Source organism: Ranitomeya variabilis, chromosome 3, assembly GCF_051348905.1.
Source record: "Ranitomeya variabilis isolate aRanVar5 chromosome 3, aRanVar5.hap1, whole genome shotgun sequence".
In the NCBI taxonomy this organism is placed as follows: Eukaryota; Metazoa; Chordata; class Amphibia; order Anura; family Dendrobatidae; genus Ranitomeya; species Ranitomeya variabilis.
In genome coordinates, this window is record NC_135234.1 from 78878013 (window position 1) to 78900535 (window position 22523).

General features: G+C 43.8%; 1 protein-coding gene across 1 annotated transcript in view; it reads left to right on the forward strand.

Annotated features, from left to right (window-relative positions):
* NCOR1 (nuclear receptor corepressor 1) overlaps positions 1-22523 on the forward strand; it is a 181055-nt gene that overhangs the window by 38893 nt on the left and 119639 nt on the right. Inside the window, exons 3-9 of the mRNA XM_077294240.1 lie at positions 3367-3470; positions 7669-7858; positions 10921-11100; positions 12571-12684; positions 18145-18201; positions 20535-20587; positions 21857-21923. Of these exons, the coding sequence (XP_077150355.1) occupies positions 3367-3470; positions 7669-7858; positions 10921-11100; positions 12571-12684; positions 18145-18201; positions 20535-20587; positions 21857-21923 (765 nt within the window). The remainder of the gene's footprint in view (positions 1-3366; positions 3471-7668; positions 7859-10920; positions 11101-12570; positions 12685-18144; positions 18202-20534; positions 20588-21856; positions 21924-22523) is intronic.

The following is a 22523-nucleotide window of genomic DNA, read 5'->3' on the forward strand; positions in this document are numbered from 1 at the left end:
GCAACCTGATGCCCGCAGAGCATTCCATCAAAGTCTGCATTTCAAAACGTCACTACTTCCCTTCCGAACCCCGACGTGTGCCAAAACAGTGGTTTACCCCCACATATGGGGTATCAGCGTACTCAGGAGAAACTGGACAACAACTTTTGGGGTCCAATTTCTCCTGTTACTCTTGCAAAAATAAAAAAATTCTGGGCTAAAAAAATATTTTTGAGGAAAGGAAACACATTTTTTATTTTCACGGCTCTGCGTTATAAACTTCTGTGAAGCACTTGGGGGTTCAAAGTGCTCACTACACATCTAGATAAGTTCCCTTGGGGGTCTAGTTTCCAAAATGGAGTCAATTGTGGGGAGTTCCTACTGTTTAGGCACATCAGGGGCTCTGCAAACGCAACCTGACGCCCGCAGAGCATTCCATCAAAGTCTGCATTTCAAAACGTCACTACTTCCCTTCCGAACCCCGACGTGTGCCAAAACAGTGGTTTACCCCCACATATGGGGTATCATCGTACTCAGGAGAAACTGGAAAACAACTTTTGGGGTCCAATTTCTCCTATTACCCTTGGGAAAATAAAAAATTGTGGGCTAAAAAATCATTTTTGAGAAAAGAAAAATTATTTTTTATTTTCATGGCTCTGCGTTATAAACTTCTGTGAAGCACTTGGGGGTTCAAAGTGCTCACCACACATCTAGATTAGTTCCTTGGGAGGTCTAGTTTCCAAAATGGGGCCACTTGTGCGGGAGCTCCAATGTTTAGGCACACAGGGGCTCTCCAAACGCGACATGGTGTCCGCTAATGATTGGAGCTAATTTTCCATTCAAAAAGCCAAATGGCGTGCCTTCCCTTCCGAGCCCTGCCGTGCGCCCAAACAGTGGTTTACCCCCACATATGGGGTATCATCGTACTCAGGACAAACTGGACAACAACATTTGGGGTCCAATTTCTCCTATTACCCTTGGGAAAATAAAAAATTCTGGGCTAAAAATCATTTTTGAGGAAAGAAAAATTATTTTTTTATTTTCACGGCTCTGCGTTATAAACTTCTGTGAAGCACCTGGGGGTTATAAGTGTTTACTATGCATCTAGATAAGTTCCTTGGGGGGTCTAGTTTCCAAAATGGGGTCACTTGTAGGGGAGCTCCAATGTTTAGGCACACAGGGGCTCTCCAAACGCGACATGGTGTCCGCTAACGATTGGAGCTAATTTTCCATTCAAAAAGTCAAATGGCACGCCTCCCCTTCCGAGCCTTGCCGTGCACCCAAACAGTGGTTTACCCCCACATATGAGGTATCGGCATACTCAGGAGAAATTGCCCAACAAATTTTAGGATCCATTTTATCCTTTTGCCCATGTGAAAATGAAAGAATTGAGGCTAAAAGAAATTTTGTGTGAAAAAAAAGTACTTTTTCATTTTTGCGGATCAATTTGTGAAGCACCTGGGGGTTTAAAGTGCTCACTATGCCTCTAGATGAGTTCCTTGGGGGGTCTACTTTCCAAAATGGGGTCACTTGTGGAGGAGCTCCAATGTTTAGGCACACAGGGGCTTTCCAAACGCGACATGGTGTCCGCTAACGATGGAGATAATTTTTCATTCAAAAAGTCAAATGGCGCTCCTTCCCTTCCGAGCCTTACCATGTGCCCAAACAGTGGTTTACCCCCACATGTGAGGTATTGGTGTACTCAGGAGAAATTGCCCAACAAAATTTAGGATCCATTTTATCCTGTTGCCCATGTGAAAATGAAAAAATTGAGGCTAAAATAATTTTTTCGTGAAAAAAAAGTACTTTTTCATTTTTACGGATCAATTTGTGAAGCACCTGGGGGTTTAAAGTGCTCACTATGCTTCTAGATAAGTTCCTTGGGGGGTCTAGTTTCCAAAATGGGGTCACTTGTGGGGGAGCTCCAATGTTTAGGCACACGGGGGCTCTCCAAACGCGACATGGTGTCCGCTAAAGATTGGAGCCAATTTTTCATTGAAAAAGTCAAATGGCGCTCCTTCCCTTCCGAGCCCTGCCGTGCGCCCAAACAGTGGTTTACCCCCACATATGAGGTATCAGCGTACTCAGGACAAATTGGACAACAACGTCCGTGGTCCAGTTTCTCCTTTTACCCTTGGGAAAATAAAAATTTTTTTGCTAAAATATCATTTTTGTGACTAAAAAGTTAAATGTTCATTTTTTACTTCCATGTTGCTTCTGCTGCTGTGAAACACCTGAAGGGTTAATAAACTTCTTGAATGTGGTTTTGAGCACCTTGAGGGGTGCAGTTTTTAGAATGGTGTCACTTTTGGGTATTTTCAGCCATATAGAACCCTCAAACTGACTTCAAATGTGAGGTGGTCCCTAAAAAAAATGGTTTTGTAAATTTTGTTGTAAAAATGAGAAATCACTGGTCAAATTTTAACCCTTATAACTTCCTAGCAAAAAAAAAATTTGTTTCCAAAATTGTGCTGATGTAAAGTAGACATGTGGGAAATGTTATTTATTAACTATTTTGTGTCACATAACTCTCTGGTTTAACAGAATAAAAATTCAAAATGTGAAAATTGCGAAATTTTCAAAATTTTTGCCAAATTTCCGTTTTTTTCACAAATAAACTCAGAAATTATCGACCTAAATTTACCACTAACATGAAGCCCAATATGTCACGAAAAAACAATCTCAGAATCGCTAGGATCCGTTGAAGCGTTCCTGAGTTATTACCTCATAAAGGGACACTGGTCAGAATTGCAAAAAACGGCAAGGTCATGAAGGGGTTAAGGTGCCACTCCTTAGTTGTCCCTGGCTGTGTGTTTCGGGTCATTGTCGTGCTGGAAGACCCAGCCACGACCCATCTTCAATGTTCTTACTGAGGGAAGGAGGTTATTGGCCCAAAAGAGAGGGGGCACACGGTGCGCAGACCCCGCTCCCTCTTTCCTGTGTATGGATCTTCCCCAGCAATGACCAGTTTGGACAGGACTTCAGCTTCATTTTTTTTACAGGAGACAAAATCGATTAATTTAACCATAGTAAAATAATGTTTGAGGATTAAATTTGCAGCACAGAAGAAGAAGTTATACTTTGCTTTCTATTCGGTCTACCGAATAGGCTCTTGTGAATTGCAGAATTGCGCAGCTTTGTCCAAATGCCAGTGTTGGAGTTTCACCTAGGATCTCGAATATTCTCCATTGTTTTCTGATTGATGATTAGGTTCCCTTCTTCTGATCCACGTGCACTAAAAATGCTGCTGGACTCAATCCTGTTTGTGTGGGGACAGTCTTGTGCCCGAATTAATGGCCGAGGGAGACACTTTTTGGCAAATATCGGAATCTGTATTAGTGGAGACAATGGCTTATCTGAACACTAATGTGCCTCAATTATTTTTAGGAGTTTTCTATCCCCGAGTACCGAAATTTGGAGGCGTTGCAGCAACAGCAGCAGCTTCGGAGGCGTCCATCTTTGCTCTCAGAATTTCATCCTGTGTCCGAACGGTAAGTGCTGTAGACGTTCATTGCGTGTCATTACTGTGTACGTAGGACATAAAAGAAGGGTCTTCCATATTAGAAGGATATTATAATTTCAGCAATTTCCTCATCGTTTTGTATCAAGTCATTGTGTTTTACTCCCGCACCTTTCTGTTCTCCTCTGATTTTATTTAGTGCAAACTTCAATTAAAATACATATATCAATTCTTCTCCACTGTATTATGTCTGGCTGTATGACAACTGTCTGCAGCAGGAGCCTCCCCCCTTCCATGTCTTCAGGAGGACACAGATTGTATGGCGAAGATCTTATCAAGGGCTGACCCCCTCAGCTGTTTGCTAGTAAAATTGTGAACCCGAACAGGAAATTAATGTCAATTTCCTATCAGTATATCTTTGGAGTGTGGTAGGAAACCGGAGAACCCGGAGGAAACCCACACAAACACAGGGAGAACATACAAACTCCTTGCAGATGATGACCTTGGGGGGGATTTGAAGCCAGGACCCCAGAGCTGCAAAGCAACAGTGCTAACCACTGAGCCAGACTGGGTTTCTGCAAGACTTGTCATGAATACCCAGAAAATCCTCCAGAACTGAAAACATAGGGTCATATATCTGCCATTTATTTTTATTTTTCATTTCTTGCTTTAGTGTCCTTTTATGATCTTCTTGTTTGCAGTCACTGAATCTGATCCCTCATTTTCCAGAATGTTTTGGTCTTTTGACCAAGGGCGTCTTTACATTCTCTGCCAGACGACAATAAAGGGTCTTAATTAATGACAGCAATCGTTGATCTTAAAATCCAGGAGTACTTTTGAATACATTTTTAATTGGTAATTTTCTTTCTTTTTTTCCTTCTTTGTGATACATTTTATGGGTTTTTACATCTGTTCTACTACGTGCGGTCGGTCTGTAAAATTACCCTAGTTCTCCCAATGTCCAAATACCCGGGGCAGGTCGTGTGTATGACCTAAACTTTATTCCCTGAATATCAAGGTACTGGCGTCATTAGGAAAGTTCCATAAAGTTGAGCCACATGCTCAGGAAAATGCAGAGCAGCAGTCCTGGTCTGGATCCTCCTGATCCGTGCTCTAATTCATGTATGTCAGATTTCATCAGCCTTGATGACGCCCATATCAAAAAAGTATAGTATCAGAGGGGTCAAAAATCAAGTCCCAACATGCACCATTTAAAGGGAGGCTGCAGACCCCTAAACTGTCACCATTCTGTTTTCCAGGATGGTGGCAGGTTCACAAACATGATCTTCTAATTTCTGGCAGATTTGGTGTAAGTTGGAGGAATAGCCTTGACCACTCCATTAAAATGAATTTAATTGGCTCCCCAGACTGTGAATCTGGCTTCTTTTTTACTTGATCAAGGGCATAATCACAAGTCGTTCCTAGCAGCATTTATCACATGTACAGATGATGATGATACAGTCCGCCTCCCCTCACTGCACATGTGCTGAATGCTGTTCGCTTGTGTTGTTGGGTGCCACGAGACCACTACATTAAAATGAATTTACTTGGCGCCCCAAACTGTAAATCTGTTTTTTTTGTCACTTGATTGATTTCCCATGGACCAAGTACATAATCACTAGTCGTTCCCTACAACATTTATCACATGTGCAGATGATGGTGATCCAGTCCACCTCCCGTCACTGCACATGTGCCGGATGCTGTTGGAGGTGGCTTGTGATGTTGGAGGTGGCTTGTGATGATGGGTGCCACGAGAGGGATCAGCCGGCTTCATTGTCCGCGAGAGCATCTCAACCGTGTGACTCCTTAGTGCTGTACATCAATGGAAGTTATTTCTCTCCTTTACACTGAATGAACCATCTGTCCTGGATTACGGGTTGGTGGTTGGTTGGGGTCTAAATCCTGGCCACCGCTTCCTTTTTAACATATTTTTCTTTGCCCCAAGCTGCATATATAGGAATATATATAGCTGTTTGGGGTTGGGGAACGTCTTTGGTGATAGTTCTGCATTTCTTTTTACATTATGATCGCCTTTCCTTAGTGTCGGCAGCACCTTTAATCTGTGCAGGGCTGCAGACTCTGGGAAGATTTCATTTTGGCCAACTTGTTTAGGACAGTTGTCACTTTGTTTAGTTGATGGGGTATGCGGTTTCAGCTGCCTTCATTTAGGAGAGGGGCTCCCACCTAAGGATCTGTTACCTGTTAAGGTGGATGTCTTATTTATCTAAAGTCACATTGCTGAAAAGCTCCAGGAATTCTTCTGCTGCAAATGTGCGTCCTAAAACCGCACTGGAATGTTCTCCGGGTCCGTCAGATTGCTTGCTTGACAAATCTGGTTTCCTTGTAAAACAGTCCGCCAACCACTTCGCCCGGAGCGAAGAAGAAATCTGGTTTTTCAGAATGTAAAACGGCGTCTAGGAAAGCAAATCGCTTCTCGGCCGCACAGTGAATAAATATTGGTTTTGAAATTATCTTGCTTGATAAATAAAAGCCTAAAACCTATCACAATTGTATTAAAAATATCCCCCCCTTTTATTTTTATTAAAAGTTCCTGTGTCTCCTCTGCTGAAGTCCACTATTACTATGAAGCTACTGAGAATCCACCTTTCCCTTCGCATTTTTTTTTAAACTAATGCAAAAAACGTGTTTGCCACCCACATGTGTTGTCTTCTCATTCCCCCATTGGTTATATAGGGGTCACACATAGGGGTCTCCTCCACTTCTGACCTGACCCACTGTGAATGGTGCTGGCTGTAAACCCACAGAGCGCCGCTGTGCGCCTGAGAGCGCCGCTGTGCGCCTGAGAGCGCCGCTGTGCAGGGACGAACTGAAGGGGACGCAGTGCCGGAGCCGTTCCTTTATTCTTGGGATTGGTGGAGGTACCAGTGGATGAGCCCCCAGCGATCATGATGGTATCACTAGGGTATGCCATCGCCTGCTTAAATACTATACTCCCTTAATACTGTTTACACGGATTCATTGCAGTTATAAACATACAAAACTGCATTTAGCATTGTATTATTTATTGAGTTCATATAAACCAGATGGCGTACGGATCGTATATGAATATAACAGACATACGGAAGATGGTTTTGCTTACAGGCGTAAAGGTCAGTCCTGACTTATCGGACCCCATACACACACTTGACTGACGAACTTGTTTTGTCGCCATGTAAAAGATATCCAATTCTAAAGTATCAGCATACAGAAGCTGCACACTTGCTAAGTATAAGGCTATGTTCACACATGGCGTATTTGTAGGTTGTTTTTTTTTTGCCTTTTTACTGCGTTTTTGTCACGCTACATTTGTCTCTTGTGCATGCTGATAAAGTTTACCTGCGTTTTTTCAGCGGTTTTTCACCACCCATTACTTTAAATGGACGAAAAACACTGAAAGAAGTGACAGGCTCCTTTATACAAAAACCATGCAAAGCACAGAATACTGAGGACAAAAAAAACAAGGTGTGCACATGATATTTCTGAAATCTCAGACTTTGTTGGTACTGTAAAATACAGCGGAAACATTGGAAAAAAAAAAAAAAAAGCATAGAAAAAAACCAAAACCTCCATGTGTGAACATACTTATTGTGCCAGATAATTGGACGATCATTGTCTCCTATATACTTTCTTAAAGTGATGTCATAGTTGCTGTGCCAATAAACTGGTACCTGGGCGTTCCCTACCCTTTCTGAGAGGGGCGTGTCTTACACAGACTTATAACTCCACAGCTGATTGGATAGTGTCAGTGCACAGGGACACGCCCCTCAACTGTGTCAATTTATTGTTAACTTTCCAGGAGGAATAATGGAGGAGCAGAACAATGCAGAGCTCTTAGAAAAGATGATCCAGAATTATTAATTCTTGAGATATAAAATAATTTACAAAAACGGACATTTCAGAAGTGGTGACTCCCCTCCTCAACAGATACCAGTGTCTGCACTTAGTCTTAAAAGCTATCTGTCATCAAGTGTTTGCTATCTTATTTGAGAGCAACATAATGTATTGGCAGAGACCCTGATTCCAGCAGGAGATTATTACTAGAGGTCTACTAGTCCAACCAAGACCCACTACTGATTGGCGCCTTTCTGCCTATGCACAGCGTACACAGAAAGCTGCCAATCAGTAGTGTGGTTGGGAATGTACAGAGTGAAGCATTCAGAGAACTGCTAGTTTTGCGACAGGTAAAGCAGCAAATGTGCTTTATGTTATTGATTACATTGGTTTTTCAGGCCTCAGGACAGGCGATCAGGGTATGAACAACAGTACCATTCCTCTGCTCAGGGCGAGCATGACGTGCTGGAGTCCAAGAGACCTCGGCTCGAACAGGTTGACTCGCACTACAGAGTTGCTGCTGGGTCTGTTGTACCTCTTGTATCAACCATCCAGGAGGGGCTCCGAGCACAAGGGGATATTAAGAAGGTAGGTGCCTGCACCAGGGCCACTGGTGTGATGAATACGTTTCTTTAAAAAAAAAATATATATATCTGTCTATATATCTATATGTACAGTGGGGCAAAAAAGTATTTAGTCAGTCATCAATAGTGCAAGTTCCACCACTTAAAAAGATGAGAGGCGTCTGTAGTTTACATCATAGGTAGACCTCAACTATGGGAGACAAACTGAGAAAAAAAAATACAGAAAATCACATTGTCTGTTTTTTTGTCATTTTATTTGCATATTATGGTGGAAAATAAGTATTTGGTCAGAAACAAACAATCCAGATTTCTGGCTCTCCCAGACCTGTAACTTCTTCTTTAAGAGTCTCCTCTTTCCTCCACTCATTACCTGTAGTAATGGCACCTGTTTAAACTTGTTATCAGTATAAAAAGACACCTGTGCACACCCTCAAACAGTCTGACTCCAAACTCCACTATGGTGAAGACCAAAGAGCTGTCAAAGGACACCAGAAACAAAATTGTAGCCCTGCACCAGGCTGGGAAGACTGAATCTGCAATATCCAACCAGCTTGGAGTGAAGAAATCAACAGTGGGAGCAATAATTAGAAAATGGAAGACATTCAAGACCACTGATAATCTCCCTCGATCTGGGGCTCCACGCAAAATCCCACCCCGTGGGGTCAGAATGATCACAAGAACGGTGAGCAAAAATCCCAGAACCACGCGGGGGGACCTAGCGAATGAACTGCAGAGAGCTGGGACCAATGTAACAAGGCCTACCATAAGTAACACACTACGCCACCATGGACTCAGATCCTGCAGTGCCAGACGTGTCCCACTGCTTAAGCCAGTACATGTCCGGGCCCGTCTGAAGTTTGCTAGAGAGCATTTGGATGATCCAGAGGAGTTTTGGGAGAATGTCCTATGGTCTGATGAAACCAAACTGGAACTGTTTGGTAGAAACACAACTTGTCGTGTTTGGAGGAAAAAGAATACTGAGTTGCATCCATCAAACACCATACCTACTGTAAAGCATGGTGGTGGAAACATCATGCTTTGGGGCTGTTTCTCTGCAAAGGGGCCAGGACGACTGATCCGGGTACATGAAAGAATGAATGGGGCCATGTATCGTGAGATTTTGAGTGCAAACCTCCTTCCATCAGCAAGGGCATTGAAGATGAAACGTGGCTGGGTCTTTCAACATGACAATGATCCAAAGCACACCGCCAGGGCAACGAAGGAGTGGCTTCGTAAGAAGCATGTCAAGGTCCTGGAGTGGCCTAGCCAGTCTCCAGATCTCAACCCTATAGAAAACCTTTGGAGGGAGTTGAAAGTCCGTGTTGCCAAGCGAAAAGCCAAAAACATCACTGCTCTAGAGGAGATCTGCATGGAGGAATGGGCCAACATACCAACATCAGTGTGTGGCAACCTTGTGAAGACTTACAGAAAACGTTTGACCTCTGTCATTGCCAACAAAGGATATATTACAAAGTATTGAGATGAAATTTTGTTTCTGACCAAATACTTATTTTCCACCATAATATGCAAATAAAATGATAAAAAAACAGACAATGTGATTTTCTGGATTTTTTTTTCTCAGTTTGTCTCCCATAGTTGAGGTCTACCTATGATGTAAATTACAGACACCTCTCAACTTTTTAAGTGGTGGAACTTGCACTATTGCTGACTGACTAAATACTTTTTTGCCCCACTGTATATGTGAATGTGTGTGTATATATCGGCCATGCCCACTCCACATAGCCCCACCCAATCACTAAGCATCTTTCCTTTTAGCCACGCCCACTCCACATAGCCCCACCCAATCACTAAGCATCTTTCATTTCAGCCACACCCACTCCACGTAGCCCCACCCAATCACTAAGCTTCTTTCCTTTCAGCCATGCCCACTCCACATAGCCCCACCCAATCACTAAGCAGCTTTTATTTCACCAGAGCTGTTTATAAGAAGCTGAGCTGTGATTGGTTGCTATGACCAACAGTTTTCCTTGTAGACAGTTATGGTAACTGAGACCTATTATTCTTATCATTTCTATGGTGTTATCGTCCTTCTGTAAAGCTGGAAATAGCATAATTTATTACCAGACCACCCTCTGACACGGACTGCAGGGGGAGCCCAGTATCACACAGGATAAGAGTAGATATACAGCTCCGCAGTCAGTATCACACAGGATAGGATTAGATACACAGCTCAGCAGTCCGTATCACACAGGATATGATTAGATACATGGCTGAGCAGACAGTATCACACAGGGCAGGATTAGACACACAGCTCCGCAGTCAGTGTCACACAAGATGGAATTAGATACACAGCTCAGCAGTCAGTATCACACAGGATAGGATTATATATATATAACTATGTTTGCCCTGCCCGCCATTACTGATCCAGCATCTTCCACTATGTGTGGCGGTCACTCATACAATGAAACGAGCACGTGAAGGGAGTGAGCATGTGTGACCACTGGTTTATTCACGGTTTAAGGACATGTTCAGTATTTGGTCAGTATTTTATATTAGTATTTGTAGCCAAAACCAGGAGTGGGTGATAAATGCAGAAGTGGTGCATATGTTTCTATTATACTTTCCCTGATTGTTCCTCTCCTGGTTTTGGCTTACACATATTGATGTAAAATACTGATCTTGTGAACATGGCTTAAGGCAGTGGTTTCCAAACTACCATCCTTGTAGCCCCCCAAACAGATCATGTGTTCAGGATTTCCTTAGTATTGCACAGGTGATGGCATCATTGTCAGGGCATCAGAAATGCTCTTTAGGGGATGACAGTAATTTGGGAAGCACTGGTGTAAGGAGAGCTGGTCGCCAATACTCACTGCCGCTCCATTCACAAACACCCCATTCTCCAGATCAGTGGTGGTCTGCTGGACCCCAGCGACCATATATTTATCATTATCCAGTATATACATGTTTATTGGACAAACACATTCATGTTAATATGAGCATAGCGACAGCTTCCATGCTTTACAATCCTTTTTTTTATAGTAAATCTGTCTTTATTCGTATTCATTAGTACGCAGTGTAATCATGGTAATGTTTGTGTTTTTATAGGAACAAGGACTGTCTGGCAAACATGAGGGGTCCGCATCTCCCCTCTCTGGCCAAGCCAATGATGACCAGGACGCATCTCCCTCCAAACTCTCTAAAGAAGAATTGATTCAAAGTATGGACAGGGTCGACCGAGAAATCGCAAAAGTTGAACAACAGATTCTGAAACTGAAGAAAAAACAGGTATTACAATCCTGTGTGCTTTGTACTGGCTGGAATCATGGCTGCCAGAGATGCTTGGATGAAATGTGTACGCTGCAGCCAATCAGCTACTGGTGATTGACTGCAGCGCTCACTCATTGCCCGGTGATGAGCACAGAGATGTACTGGTACCAGTCTGGAAGGAAATATCTTATTATTTTTTTATTCCATGAGCTATAATTATTTTGACATATTTAACTATTTATTTTTTGACACAGCCGTATTAGGGCTTATTTGTTTGCAGAACAAGTTGTAATTGTAAGTGACCCTATTCCTTTTACCATACAATGTACTTAAAAAAGGAGACAAAAAAATCCAAGCAGAATGAAATGGTAAAAAAAATGTAATGCCATAATTTTTAACTTTTTTTTTGGAAGGAGGGGGTTACGTTTTTGCGGCGTCCATTGTATGGTAAAAATGAACTGGCCATTTTGGTTTTTCTGGCCTGTACTATTATGGCTGTACCAGATTTGTATAGATTGCGTCGACAAGTACTTCTGTCAGCGATGGGTAAATGGTTAAACGGCAGTGATCGGAGGTAGCTCTGGTCGCTGCTGTTACAGGCAGATGCTGGTTGTGTTCTACATCTTTATCCCAACTTGCCTGTTCTGAGAACCCAACAATTGCTCAAAAAGATGTCCTGCACGAGTGCGTACACAGAGCCGTGCATGGGCTCAAACTTTCTATTGAACCCGCGCTTAGGTGCTTGACAGGGACGGGTGTTATGGGCCAGATGGTAAGCGGCCATGGGTGCAGTCCTAGATTTGGAGATGTGGCGGGGGAGTGACGAGCGGTAACAGTGGCTCGGTGCGGACCGTCACTTCTGTAACATGTAAATCTAGAGGATGGCGAAAAGGTCAATAGTGTCTTAACAACCAGGTAAAAAGTCTGAATAAAAATGCACAACTGTGCTCCGCTGGTTGGGTTGTGTTCACACAACCATTGATAAGACTTGGTCTGCTGCAGATCCACATGGAGAAATCGAAGAAGAAAACAGAAACAAATGGGTTAACCGGCGCTGCCGTCAAAGACTGATGAGAAAACTGGAATCCAAGTATTGAGGTTTATTTTTCAAAGTATTAAAACATCTTCCTCCTCCGGACAGACCACGCTCGGCAGCAGCAGCACAGGTTCGCCTGTTTGATTCTGTTTTCTGCCTCGACTTCTGTATCGGGGACATGAAGTTCTTGCACCGGATCTGTACTTGGATTAGTCCTTCTGCATCCAGTGGGTAAACTGGATAATTTTCTGTCTGATAATTTTTCGTTAGTATTCGTGCAGCCGTTCCATCCCTGGTTTATATGGTGGTTCCCGCGTTCTCTGTCACTGGGCAAACGTTGGACCGAAATCCAGGAATGTGAACAAACTGTTGCTTCTCGATGTGACTAGATGCTGATTGGAGTTTTACGTTGGATGATGGAGATTTTTTTTTTTCCCTCTTATGTAACTTAGCAACAGCTTGAAGAAGAAGCAGCCAAACCTCCGGAGCCCGAGAAGCCCGTCTCCCCTCCACCTGTGGAGCAGAAACACCGCAGTATCGTCCAAATTATTTATGATGAGAACCGGGTAAGTGAGCACTTTATTTTCTACAACGCGTCCTGGACTTTTTTACCGCTGCTTGGTCTTTAACCCCTTTCCGACATCGGGCGTACATTTACGCCGATGTCGGACTCCCTCCCTTTGATATGGGCTCCGGCGCTGAGCCCACATCTTTCCGGGGACATGTCATCTGTTTTGCATGGCTGACATGTGCCCACAATACCCTTGGGTGGAATCGCGATCCACCCGTGGCTATTAACCAGTTAAATGCCTCTGTCAAACTCTGACAGCGGCATTTAAATCGCGCTTCCAGCAATCGCGCTGGAAATACGCACACCGGTGACCCGCGTCATGTGATCGTGGGTCACCGGTGTGTTGGCATGACAACCTGAGGTCTCCTGGAGACCTCTATGGATGTCAGTGCCAGCTTGCTGTGAGCGCCACCCAGTGGTCGGCTCTCGTAGCGTGTGAGTAAATCTGCTGTATACAGGCGATCTGATCATTGCCTCTAGGTAGCAAAGCCAGTCGGGTTGTGGCTGCTTCTAGTCTCCTATGGAGACTATTGAAGCATACCGAAAATAAAAAGAAAATGTTTTTAAAAATATAAAAAAAAATAAGAAAAATATAAAAGTTGAAATCGCTCCCCTTTCGCCCCATTCAAAATAAAACAATAAAAATAAAATCAAACCTACACATATTTGGTATCTCCGCATTCAAAATCTCCCAATCTATCAAGAAAAAAAAAGGATTAACCTAATCGCTAAACGGCGTAGCGTGAAAAAAAGTCAAAACTGCCAGAATTAATTTTTTGGGTCGCCACGACATTGCATTACAATGCAATAATGGGCGATCAAAAGAATGTATCTGCACCAAAATGTTGTCATTAAAAACGTCAGCTCGGCACGCAAAAAATAAGCCCTCACCCAACCCCAGATCACGAAAAATGGAGACGCTACGGGTAACGGAAATTTTTTTTTTTTTTTTTTAAAACAAAGTTTGGAATTTTTTTTCACCACTTAGATAAAAAAGAACCTAGACATGTTTGAACTCGTAATGACCTGGAGAACCATAATGGCAGGTCAGTTTTAGTTTAGTTTTAGTTTGAACCTAGTAAAAAAGCCAAACAAAAAACAAGTGTGGGACTGCACTTTTTTTTTTGCAATTTCACCGCACTTGGAATTTTTTTTAACCCGTTTTCTAGTACATGACATGGTAAAACCTATGGTGTCGTTCAAAAGTACAACTCGTCCCGCAAAAAACAAGCCCTCACTTGGCCATATTGACAGAAAAATAAAAAAGTTATGGCTCTGGGAAGAAGGGGAGCGAAAACGCAAAACCAAAAAAGCTCCGGGGGTTAAGGGGTTAATAACGGAGTTGGGCTTAGTAATTCTTCATATTTTACACTTTTTATTCACCTTGTGTTTATTCTTATCAGTTTTGCATTAACTTGACTGATTTATATATTTAAAAGGGTTTTCCAGCTTGGCCAAATTAATTTGGAAACGGCTAATTTGCCAAAAGAAGCAGTTCAGATTCTTGTGGGTCATGTGCTGGTCTCTCCTTCTTTTTCCAGCTTTGACCGCTGCAGCCAATCACTGGTTGCAGCGGATTATCAGGGATTTGGAACCAGAGCGGTGGGGGAAGGATAAGGGGAATATAGTTTTTCTGGTTTCAGAATATTTTAGACAAAATAGCCTGTCTGGACGACCCCTTTTAATTGTAGAAGGATGTGTGCAATTTGTGGCTGGTCCTAGCGCTGTAATTGGAGCAGATGGATTAGAATAATCTGTGTGTAAACGATTGCGCCCGTGATGTCGCCCCCATTGTCCGGCTCCCCAACCGCAGCGCTGCTTCATTTCCTGTGGTTGATTTATCAGTATTTCGGCTCTGGTTGTGTTGGCTGCTGCTTTTGTTGATTTCCCAGTTGGGTTGAGCTGCCGGTTATACACGTGATATTGGATTTTTTGCTTTTAGGACTGCACTTTAAATGTGTGGTTTCCAGCATTTGTTTGAGTGAGATTGAGAGCCTGCTCTTATGGAACAGTGGCTGACAATAAAGCCTAGCAACCAGTTGGGGAAAAGAAGACTTCTGCAAGAATTGAAGCTTTCCTTACTTTATAAGAAAAATAAAAAAAAACAAAAACACTGAATTTACTTTGACTCATCCATTCATTCATTCATTCATTTATTCATTGATGGCATATTGCCACAATCCATCAGGTCTCAATCCAAATGAGGATTTGGGGATTTTACTGGGAAAACCAATCTAATCCTCATATTGAAGGGCGTCTTCTGAGGTGCCTTGGCGGCTTCTCTTCCAAACCATCTGTCACATTTAGAAAGGGGAAACCGATCAGGGATCTTGTCGTTCATAGCTATATCACCCCACCTTAAAGTGAAGGGACCTGGTTGTATAATAGATCCGTATGTACATTTTAGATGTAGCCATTGCAGTTTCTGGATTTTTTGCTGCACATGGCACTATATTTTGGTACTGTAAGGTGTACCTTGTGATTATACTCAATAATCTTTGTTGATGCACTTTTTGACTCCCGATCTTGATTGAGGTCGTCATTTTAGGCACATTTGTGTTACAGGGTGACCGTGGGTGGGGTGCACTGTGCGTTCCAAGGTCTCTTGAGTATTGTATTTCCTGTGCATGCAATTTGGTGATTGTGGATCGCATGACGCGTTCCGCGCCTCTTAGTACACCGGATCTGATCTATTACACTTCCTCAAGATGGCGGCGCCCATCGCTGCATGCCGCGTACATCATCCTTGTGGCCAGAAAGATGCACTTCTGCAGACAGCTGAAATCACAGTCTCCGAAGCTCTGACACAGGCAGGGTTACAAAGGAGTTCCGTAATGACAGCCATGGGGGTCATCAGCTGATCCTGGTCTGTCATGACCACCCATCTGTGACCCGCGATCATGTCACAGGCGCGTCACTGGGCAGACGTACTGACATGCTCGCTAGTGATGAGCGAATATACTCGTTACTCGAGATTTCTCGAGCACGCTCGGGGGTCCTCCGAGTATTTTGTATTGCTCGGAGATTTAGTTTTTCTTGCCGCAGCTGAATGATTTACATCTGTTAGCCAGCATAAGTACATGTGGGGGTTGCCTAGTTGCTAGGGAATCCCCACATGTAATCAAGCTGGCTAGTAGCTGTAAATCATTCAGCTGCAGCAAGAAAAACTAAAACTCCGAGCACTAAAAAATACTCGGAGGACCCCCGAGAAATCTCGAGTAACGAGTATATTCGCTCATCACTAATGCTTGCACATCAACGGATGTTAAATTCCACTGTCAGAGATTGATAGCGGGTAGCTCCACTCCACCCGCGATTGTTAGCGGTAGGTCCTGACTTTAATACTTAGCCATCATCTACCGGGTATGGGGCGAGCTCGCTACGTGAGCCCTCTCCATATGCCCGCTTCTGACATGCGATGTGTATATGCGGTGGATGTGCTAAAGGGAATCTGTCAGTAGGATCAACCCTCCTAAGCCATCAAAATGTAGGTTATGGAAAGTTACATAAAGGGAAACCTTTATATCTATGATTCATTAACTGACTCCAGAGAAATCCACATTTTCTTATATGTAAATGAGCTAAGAGCGATGGGTCGTACACAAAACTCTCTGAGAATCTGTCTCCAGAGATTACGTTACATGAAGGGAGACAATTGCCAGGTATTTCGGTAGACACTTTGCCTGCGCTTCTGCTGACATCAGTTCGAGACGTACTTTTACAGCAGCAATATGGACCATAGACCACCAGAGTCCGGTACTGAATCATGGATTTATGTTATTTGTGTAGAGGTCATTGTACAGTGAGGGGAGCTGTTATCACATATTGGGAACGTTGGCTCTATTATAATCACAGGCAGGATTATTGTAACAAGGTTACACACGTGGTTTTTTTTTTTTAAATGTTATTTTTGTAAAAGTATTCTTGAAATCTTGCAATCTTTACTCTCTTTGTAAAACTTTTGTGATAGACGTTTCCAGTTCTGTACAGATCACTTCTCAGCAGTGATATCGCTGTGATCACTGGCAGGATTAGTATGACAGGTAAGGCTACTTTCACACATCAGGTTTTCGCCGTCAGGCTCAATTCAGCTAAATAAAAAAAAAAAAAACAGATTCGGCGAATGTTGCCACCGGATCCGTTTTTTTCCCCATAGACTTGTATTAGTGCCGGATGACCGTGTGTTTTGTCCGGTTTTCGCCGGATCTGGCAAATCTGCAGTCTCTGGGAAAAATGTCCATAGCAACGTTTTTTTTGTCTCCGGCGCTTCCGGCTGTTTGCTAGAATGGAAGCCTATGGGAGCTGGAAGGTGCCGGATCCGGAAAATTATGGATTCCGGTGCTGGATTCCATTTTTTTAAACTGAGCATGCTACAAATTTTTTTTTATCCAATTATCTGGATATGCTAGTTGGATCCGTCGAAAAAACGGATCCTTCGCATCAGTTTTTCACACTCTGCTCCGGATCCGGTTTTTCTAACATTTACCGGGTCGTGCCTGATGCAAAAAACCTGATGTGTGAGAGTAGCCACACATTTTATAAAATGTCTTGACTGTCTTGATCCTGATTCTCCTTCTTGATTGATGTCCTTGCCAGTACTTGTTGTACTGAGAGGGTTGACATTCAGGGCAGAGCCGGCATGTGAACAGCGAGGAGACTGTGACTAGTCCCCTTTGCAGTGCCCCCCTCTCTCGGCACCTCCCCCTCTCTCGGCACTGCCCCCTCTCTCGGCACCGCCCCCTCTCTCGGCACTGCCCCCTCTCTCGGCACTGCCCCCTCTCTCGGCACTGCCCCCTCTCTCGGCACCGCCCCCTCTCTCGGCACCGCCCCCTCTCTCGGCACCGCCCCCTCTCTCGGCACCGCCCCCTCTCTCGGCACCTCCCCCTCTCTCGGCACCTCCCCCTCTCTCGGCACCTCCCCCTCTCTCGGCACCTCCCCCTCTCTCGGCACCTCCCCCTCTCTCGGCACCGCCCCCTCTCTCGGCACCGCCCCCTCTCTCGGCACCGCCCCCTCTCTCGGCACCGCCCCCTCTCGGCGCCGCCCCTCTCTCGGTACCGCCCTCTCATGAACGCCCCCCTCTCGGCGGCGCCCCTCTTAGCACCGCCCCCTCTCAGCAGCGGCCTCTTGAGAACTGAACGCAGCAGTACTAGAACTTCAATTTCTCCATCCTCGTAGGAGTAGCGCTTTAATCAGGGGAATATCTACACAGATAGTTATGCACCTTATAGAAAGCTGGAAGTTTAATTACCAAGATTTTGATTACTTGTTCTCTTTAAACTTAACAACTTGACTAAAACAAGGGGTCATTGTTCAATCCTATGTTTTTATGTTTCTTTAGAGTAGTAGTTCATAGTGGTGTGTAAACCCTCCACTTTTACTTTGGGCTACTAAATTCCCCTGTATCTTGTTTAGATTCGGCTTTCTCTTAACGATCCAATGCTATTGTATCTTGCAGAAAAAAGCAGAGGAAGCACATAAGATTTTAGAAGGTCTTGGGCCAAAAGTAGAGCTGGTAAGTACTGTCTGATGTTTTCGCTTTGTTTACTATTCTATTCTATTCTACGGCTCGCTGTAGTACCACTTGTAGTTATAGGTTTATTATGAACTTCATGCTCACAGGTCTGTGTCTTTTTAATACCCCCTACCTGTCAGAAGGTTTTTAAATATGGTGTTAGTGGTATTTCTGTATAGGCACTTGTCCCCCAATAAAATAGATCCTTTTTTTTTTGTAGTGATCCAAAGTGACAGTCCTGAGAATTCTAGCCTAAAATCCAAGAATCTATATGCAAATCAGCCTGAAAGTGTACTGGGGGTGCGTGTGTGCACTTGGATATAGCAGGCAAAGTGCATTATCACACCTCCAATGTTTTTCAGCCTGATGTATATAAGACTTGTGCTGCATTCCTCATGACTAGCACAACCAGTCCAAGTTTGTGAAAAGCCTGCCCAACTATACCACTACTCTCATATGTAATAAGATAAGCTAAAAATCTGTCCTGGACGCCACGTCACCCCTGCAGTTATTGGGCGGCCTTCACTTTTTGTCTGAATGAGAAACCTTTAAAGGGAGCTTACCACCATGAAAATCTGTAGGCAATATGTTTTGGGACAGGTGGAGCTGAGCAGGTTGATAAATAGTTTTGTGAGAAAAGACTCAGTATAACCTGTGTTTACAGCATTTAAAGCTTTGCACTTTCTTAGACTTTCTTTTGGTCCAGTGGGCGGTCCTGTCAGTGATTGACAGCTGTATAAGTGGGCATACAGAGATATGGACCAAAAATCCCGGAGAGAGCAGAGCTGTAAATGATGAAAACACAGGTTATACTGAATAGTTTCTTGCAAAACTACAGTTGTGCTCAAAACTTTACATACCCTGGCAGAATTTTTGCTTTCTTGGTCTTTTTTCAGAGAATATGAATGATAACACCAAAACTTTCTCCTTTCATGGTTAGTGGTTGGGTGAAGCCATTTATTGTCGTCAAACTAGGGTACTTTCTCTTTTGAAATCATAATGACAGCCCAAAACATGCAACTGACCTTGATCAAAAGTTCCCCATTTCCTAATACTGTGTATTGCCCCTCTAACATCAATGACAGCTTGAAGTCTTTTTTTTTTTTTTTTTGCTGGGGTATGTAAACGTTTGGGCACAACTGTATATATCAATCTACTCACCGCCCCCTTTCTCTATAACATGGGGCCTGCAGGTTGGATGGCATTTTCTTGGCGACAGGTTCCTTTTAAAGCACCGCACCACTCCAGAGATTTTTTTTTTTTACTGCACCTCTAGAGTGGGGATGCTAATCTAAGATGCTTGAGCATAGTGTTATACTTATCAGCCGCCGTCACCTGTTCTTTGTCTTCATCCGCGCCGCTCCGGTCGGTCTCCAGCTGTTTGTGACCTGGTGGATCACTCCAGAGTTTGCTGGGTGATCCCAAAGTCACAACTCAATGTAAGTCTTTGAGAGTCAGAAGAAGGCCAGGACAAGACTCTCCTTGACCTACTCTGAGAGCTTGTGACCGTTACCTCTGTAGTCCGTTCAGCCAGAAGCTGCTGTCACAAGATGGCGAACCGGGACCGGAGCGGCGCTGGGAATAGCAGAAGATATCTACTGGTAAGCGTAAGGTCAGGGTCAGAGAACTTAGATAAGTAGCACCACTCCAGTGGACAACCCCTTCAAAGTTAGATTATGCAAAGGGTTTTTTTGGACATTGAGTGCTGTAGTCACTCTACTGATCAGTTATGAGGCAAAAGCTCTGGATTATTGTCATCTAATGGAGTAACATTAACGCACGCACGCACCAATTAAATGCTAGTTTCATTGCACTTTTCCAGTTGGAGATTCTTGCCGCAGGACGGTGGCTGACATGGACAGTAATGATTAGCTAAGAAAAATGGGGATCTTCTTGTTTTTAAGGATCCTCTTAGTAAAACAGCTGTGTCACTGTAAGGCTATGTTCACACTACCGTATTATCAGTCTGGGTGCTGGCTGTGTAAAAATTTGACGCTACTCGGACCAAAGTTATCCAATATGACTCATTTCTCATTTCTCATCTGATTGGCGAAAGCTTCCCAATTTAGACTTTCCGAGTCCTTGTGAGCTGCATAGTAATTTTGTCTGGTTACTTGAGGACTTTTACTTTTTGACTTTGTGAGCTGTAAATTGGGGTAGAGCGTCCTGTTGTGCGCCGATTTCATGGAGTTATAATGATGTAGTAAGATTGGCCTGCAGGGAAAGGATTGGGCTTTCTTTCTGGCCACCATTCATCCCAAGGTCTGACAATCTCTTACATCTGTGATGATATTCAGCCTTGTTTTTTTTTTTTGTTTTTTTTGTTTCTTTAGCCGCTGTATAACCAGCCCTCGGACACCAAGGTTTACCATGAAAACATCAAGACGTAAGTATATAACTGGCATCGCCTTCCTGCGGCAATCGCATCCTCACACCTTACAAGGAGAAAAAAATACATCTAGGGATCTTTAATGGTGGAGCGTCATGCATGCAAGTGTTTTAAGATTTATTTTTTTCAATCCATCTCTTTCCTTGTAATGTGAAATGTGTGCAGCCAAGTCCAGTCCTCAGCCCAATGACTGCAATGCAGATACTGGATGCTTCAGTGCAGTGCTACAGGCTGAGGTGCAGGTTTTGGTGGTGTGAATCCATCAGAAAAGAGGAGATACTTATTTTTTCCATTCAAGTCAAATCCCCTTTGAAGAACAAAAATCCTACAAATGTGGCCTGCATGAGATCCGCCTCGTGCATATTGAGCACAAAATGTAATGACTTATGCAAATGTTGGAGTTTTCTTATCACCTTCTGGTATTCCTCATCTGCTTATGTATTAAAGGGTTTTATCTTGCCAATATTTTTATCACTTTTATACAGAGTGGGTCATAAAATGTCTGATTGGTGGTATCTCCACCAATCACAAGAACATGGGTCCCATCTCCTCCATGTATATGGCGCGGTGGTCGCACCTGGTTCTGTGTCTGGTTGAGTCCGTCATGGCCTCCAGGCTGGTCTTCCTTACTGTGAGCAGCTTCCTGGGCTCCTCTAGCATCTACTTGGCTGAGAACTAGTCGATAAGCCACAGACAACGTCATGTCATGCGTCAGGCCTTGACATCATGGGGCCTAGTAGCTGTCGGAGGCACAGAGGATTCCGGTTATAGAAGCGAAGACTACAATGGTCTGGCTGTCATGGAGGACCAGACTAGACACTGAATCAGGGCAGCATAAATCTAGTGTGCACGTGTTACCACCTCTCCATTCACAAAGGGGACCTGGGAACCTTTTCTTGTGAATGGTGCTGCAAGCAGCCCCTTTAGCATTGGAATAACACCGCGGCACTGAAGCGGGCTGAGTTCAGCAATTGAGCCATCTTCAGAGCAGTGCCTGCAAGCTCTATAGCAAAGAGCTTGTAAGCACTGCCCTCCTTAGCTAAGTTAAGTCAGGAGGCCGCTGAAAGACTGTAGACGAGGCCAGCCGCTAATCTGAGCAAATAAAAATCCCACCATTCTTTAGAAAGGAAGGTATTTTCATAGCGTGTAAATTGCACAGTTGCTTGCTTTTACGAGCGCTTACCAATTGTTATCTATTTAGAGACCACTTCTTTAACACTTGATTACTACATACAATCAGCTTAATATATTTCTGTTTTGTTCCAGGAATCAGGTGATGAGGAAAAAGCTCATTCTGTTTTTCAAGAGAAGAAACCATGCTAGGAAGCAAAGGGTACGTATCGTTACTGCTGCAGACGGGTGCCATGCGAGCTACCTGCTGCACTACAATCCATTGCTGTTTCTGCTTCTCTTCACTGGAGGTGTGGCAGATCGGCTCATCGGCTGTACACGGAGGTAGACACGGGAACACTCCGGCTTTAGGAATGCACTTGGTTTATTTAGCCGTTGTATAAACCAAGCTGAAGCACAAAGTAAACACTGCCATCTTGGCAAAACAGCAAAACAAAATGGCAGCACTAGGCACAGTCCCTGTTTAGCTTAGATCAGCCCGCGCAGGGTTAGCAAGACCCGCGGTTCAAGCATATGCACAAACACTTCTTGTTCTTCTCCAGACACTGCTGCTTCCTTAGGGGTGGGGTGGAGATAAGGTGGACATCCTCCCACCTGCTCTATGGATGTCCGCATAAAAGCCAGCCCATTATACAAATTAGCTTAACCCCTCACTGCCCTTAGTGTGCTGGAGGAAAAACTCTGGGTATTATATCACTGACACCATTAAGTGTAGTGAAAGTTATCTCCCCTCCAGCACTTTACCAATAACTTTGTCAGTACCCTCCCCCTCTGCCCAAAGCCGAGGTTTTGACACCTTCAC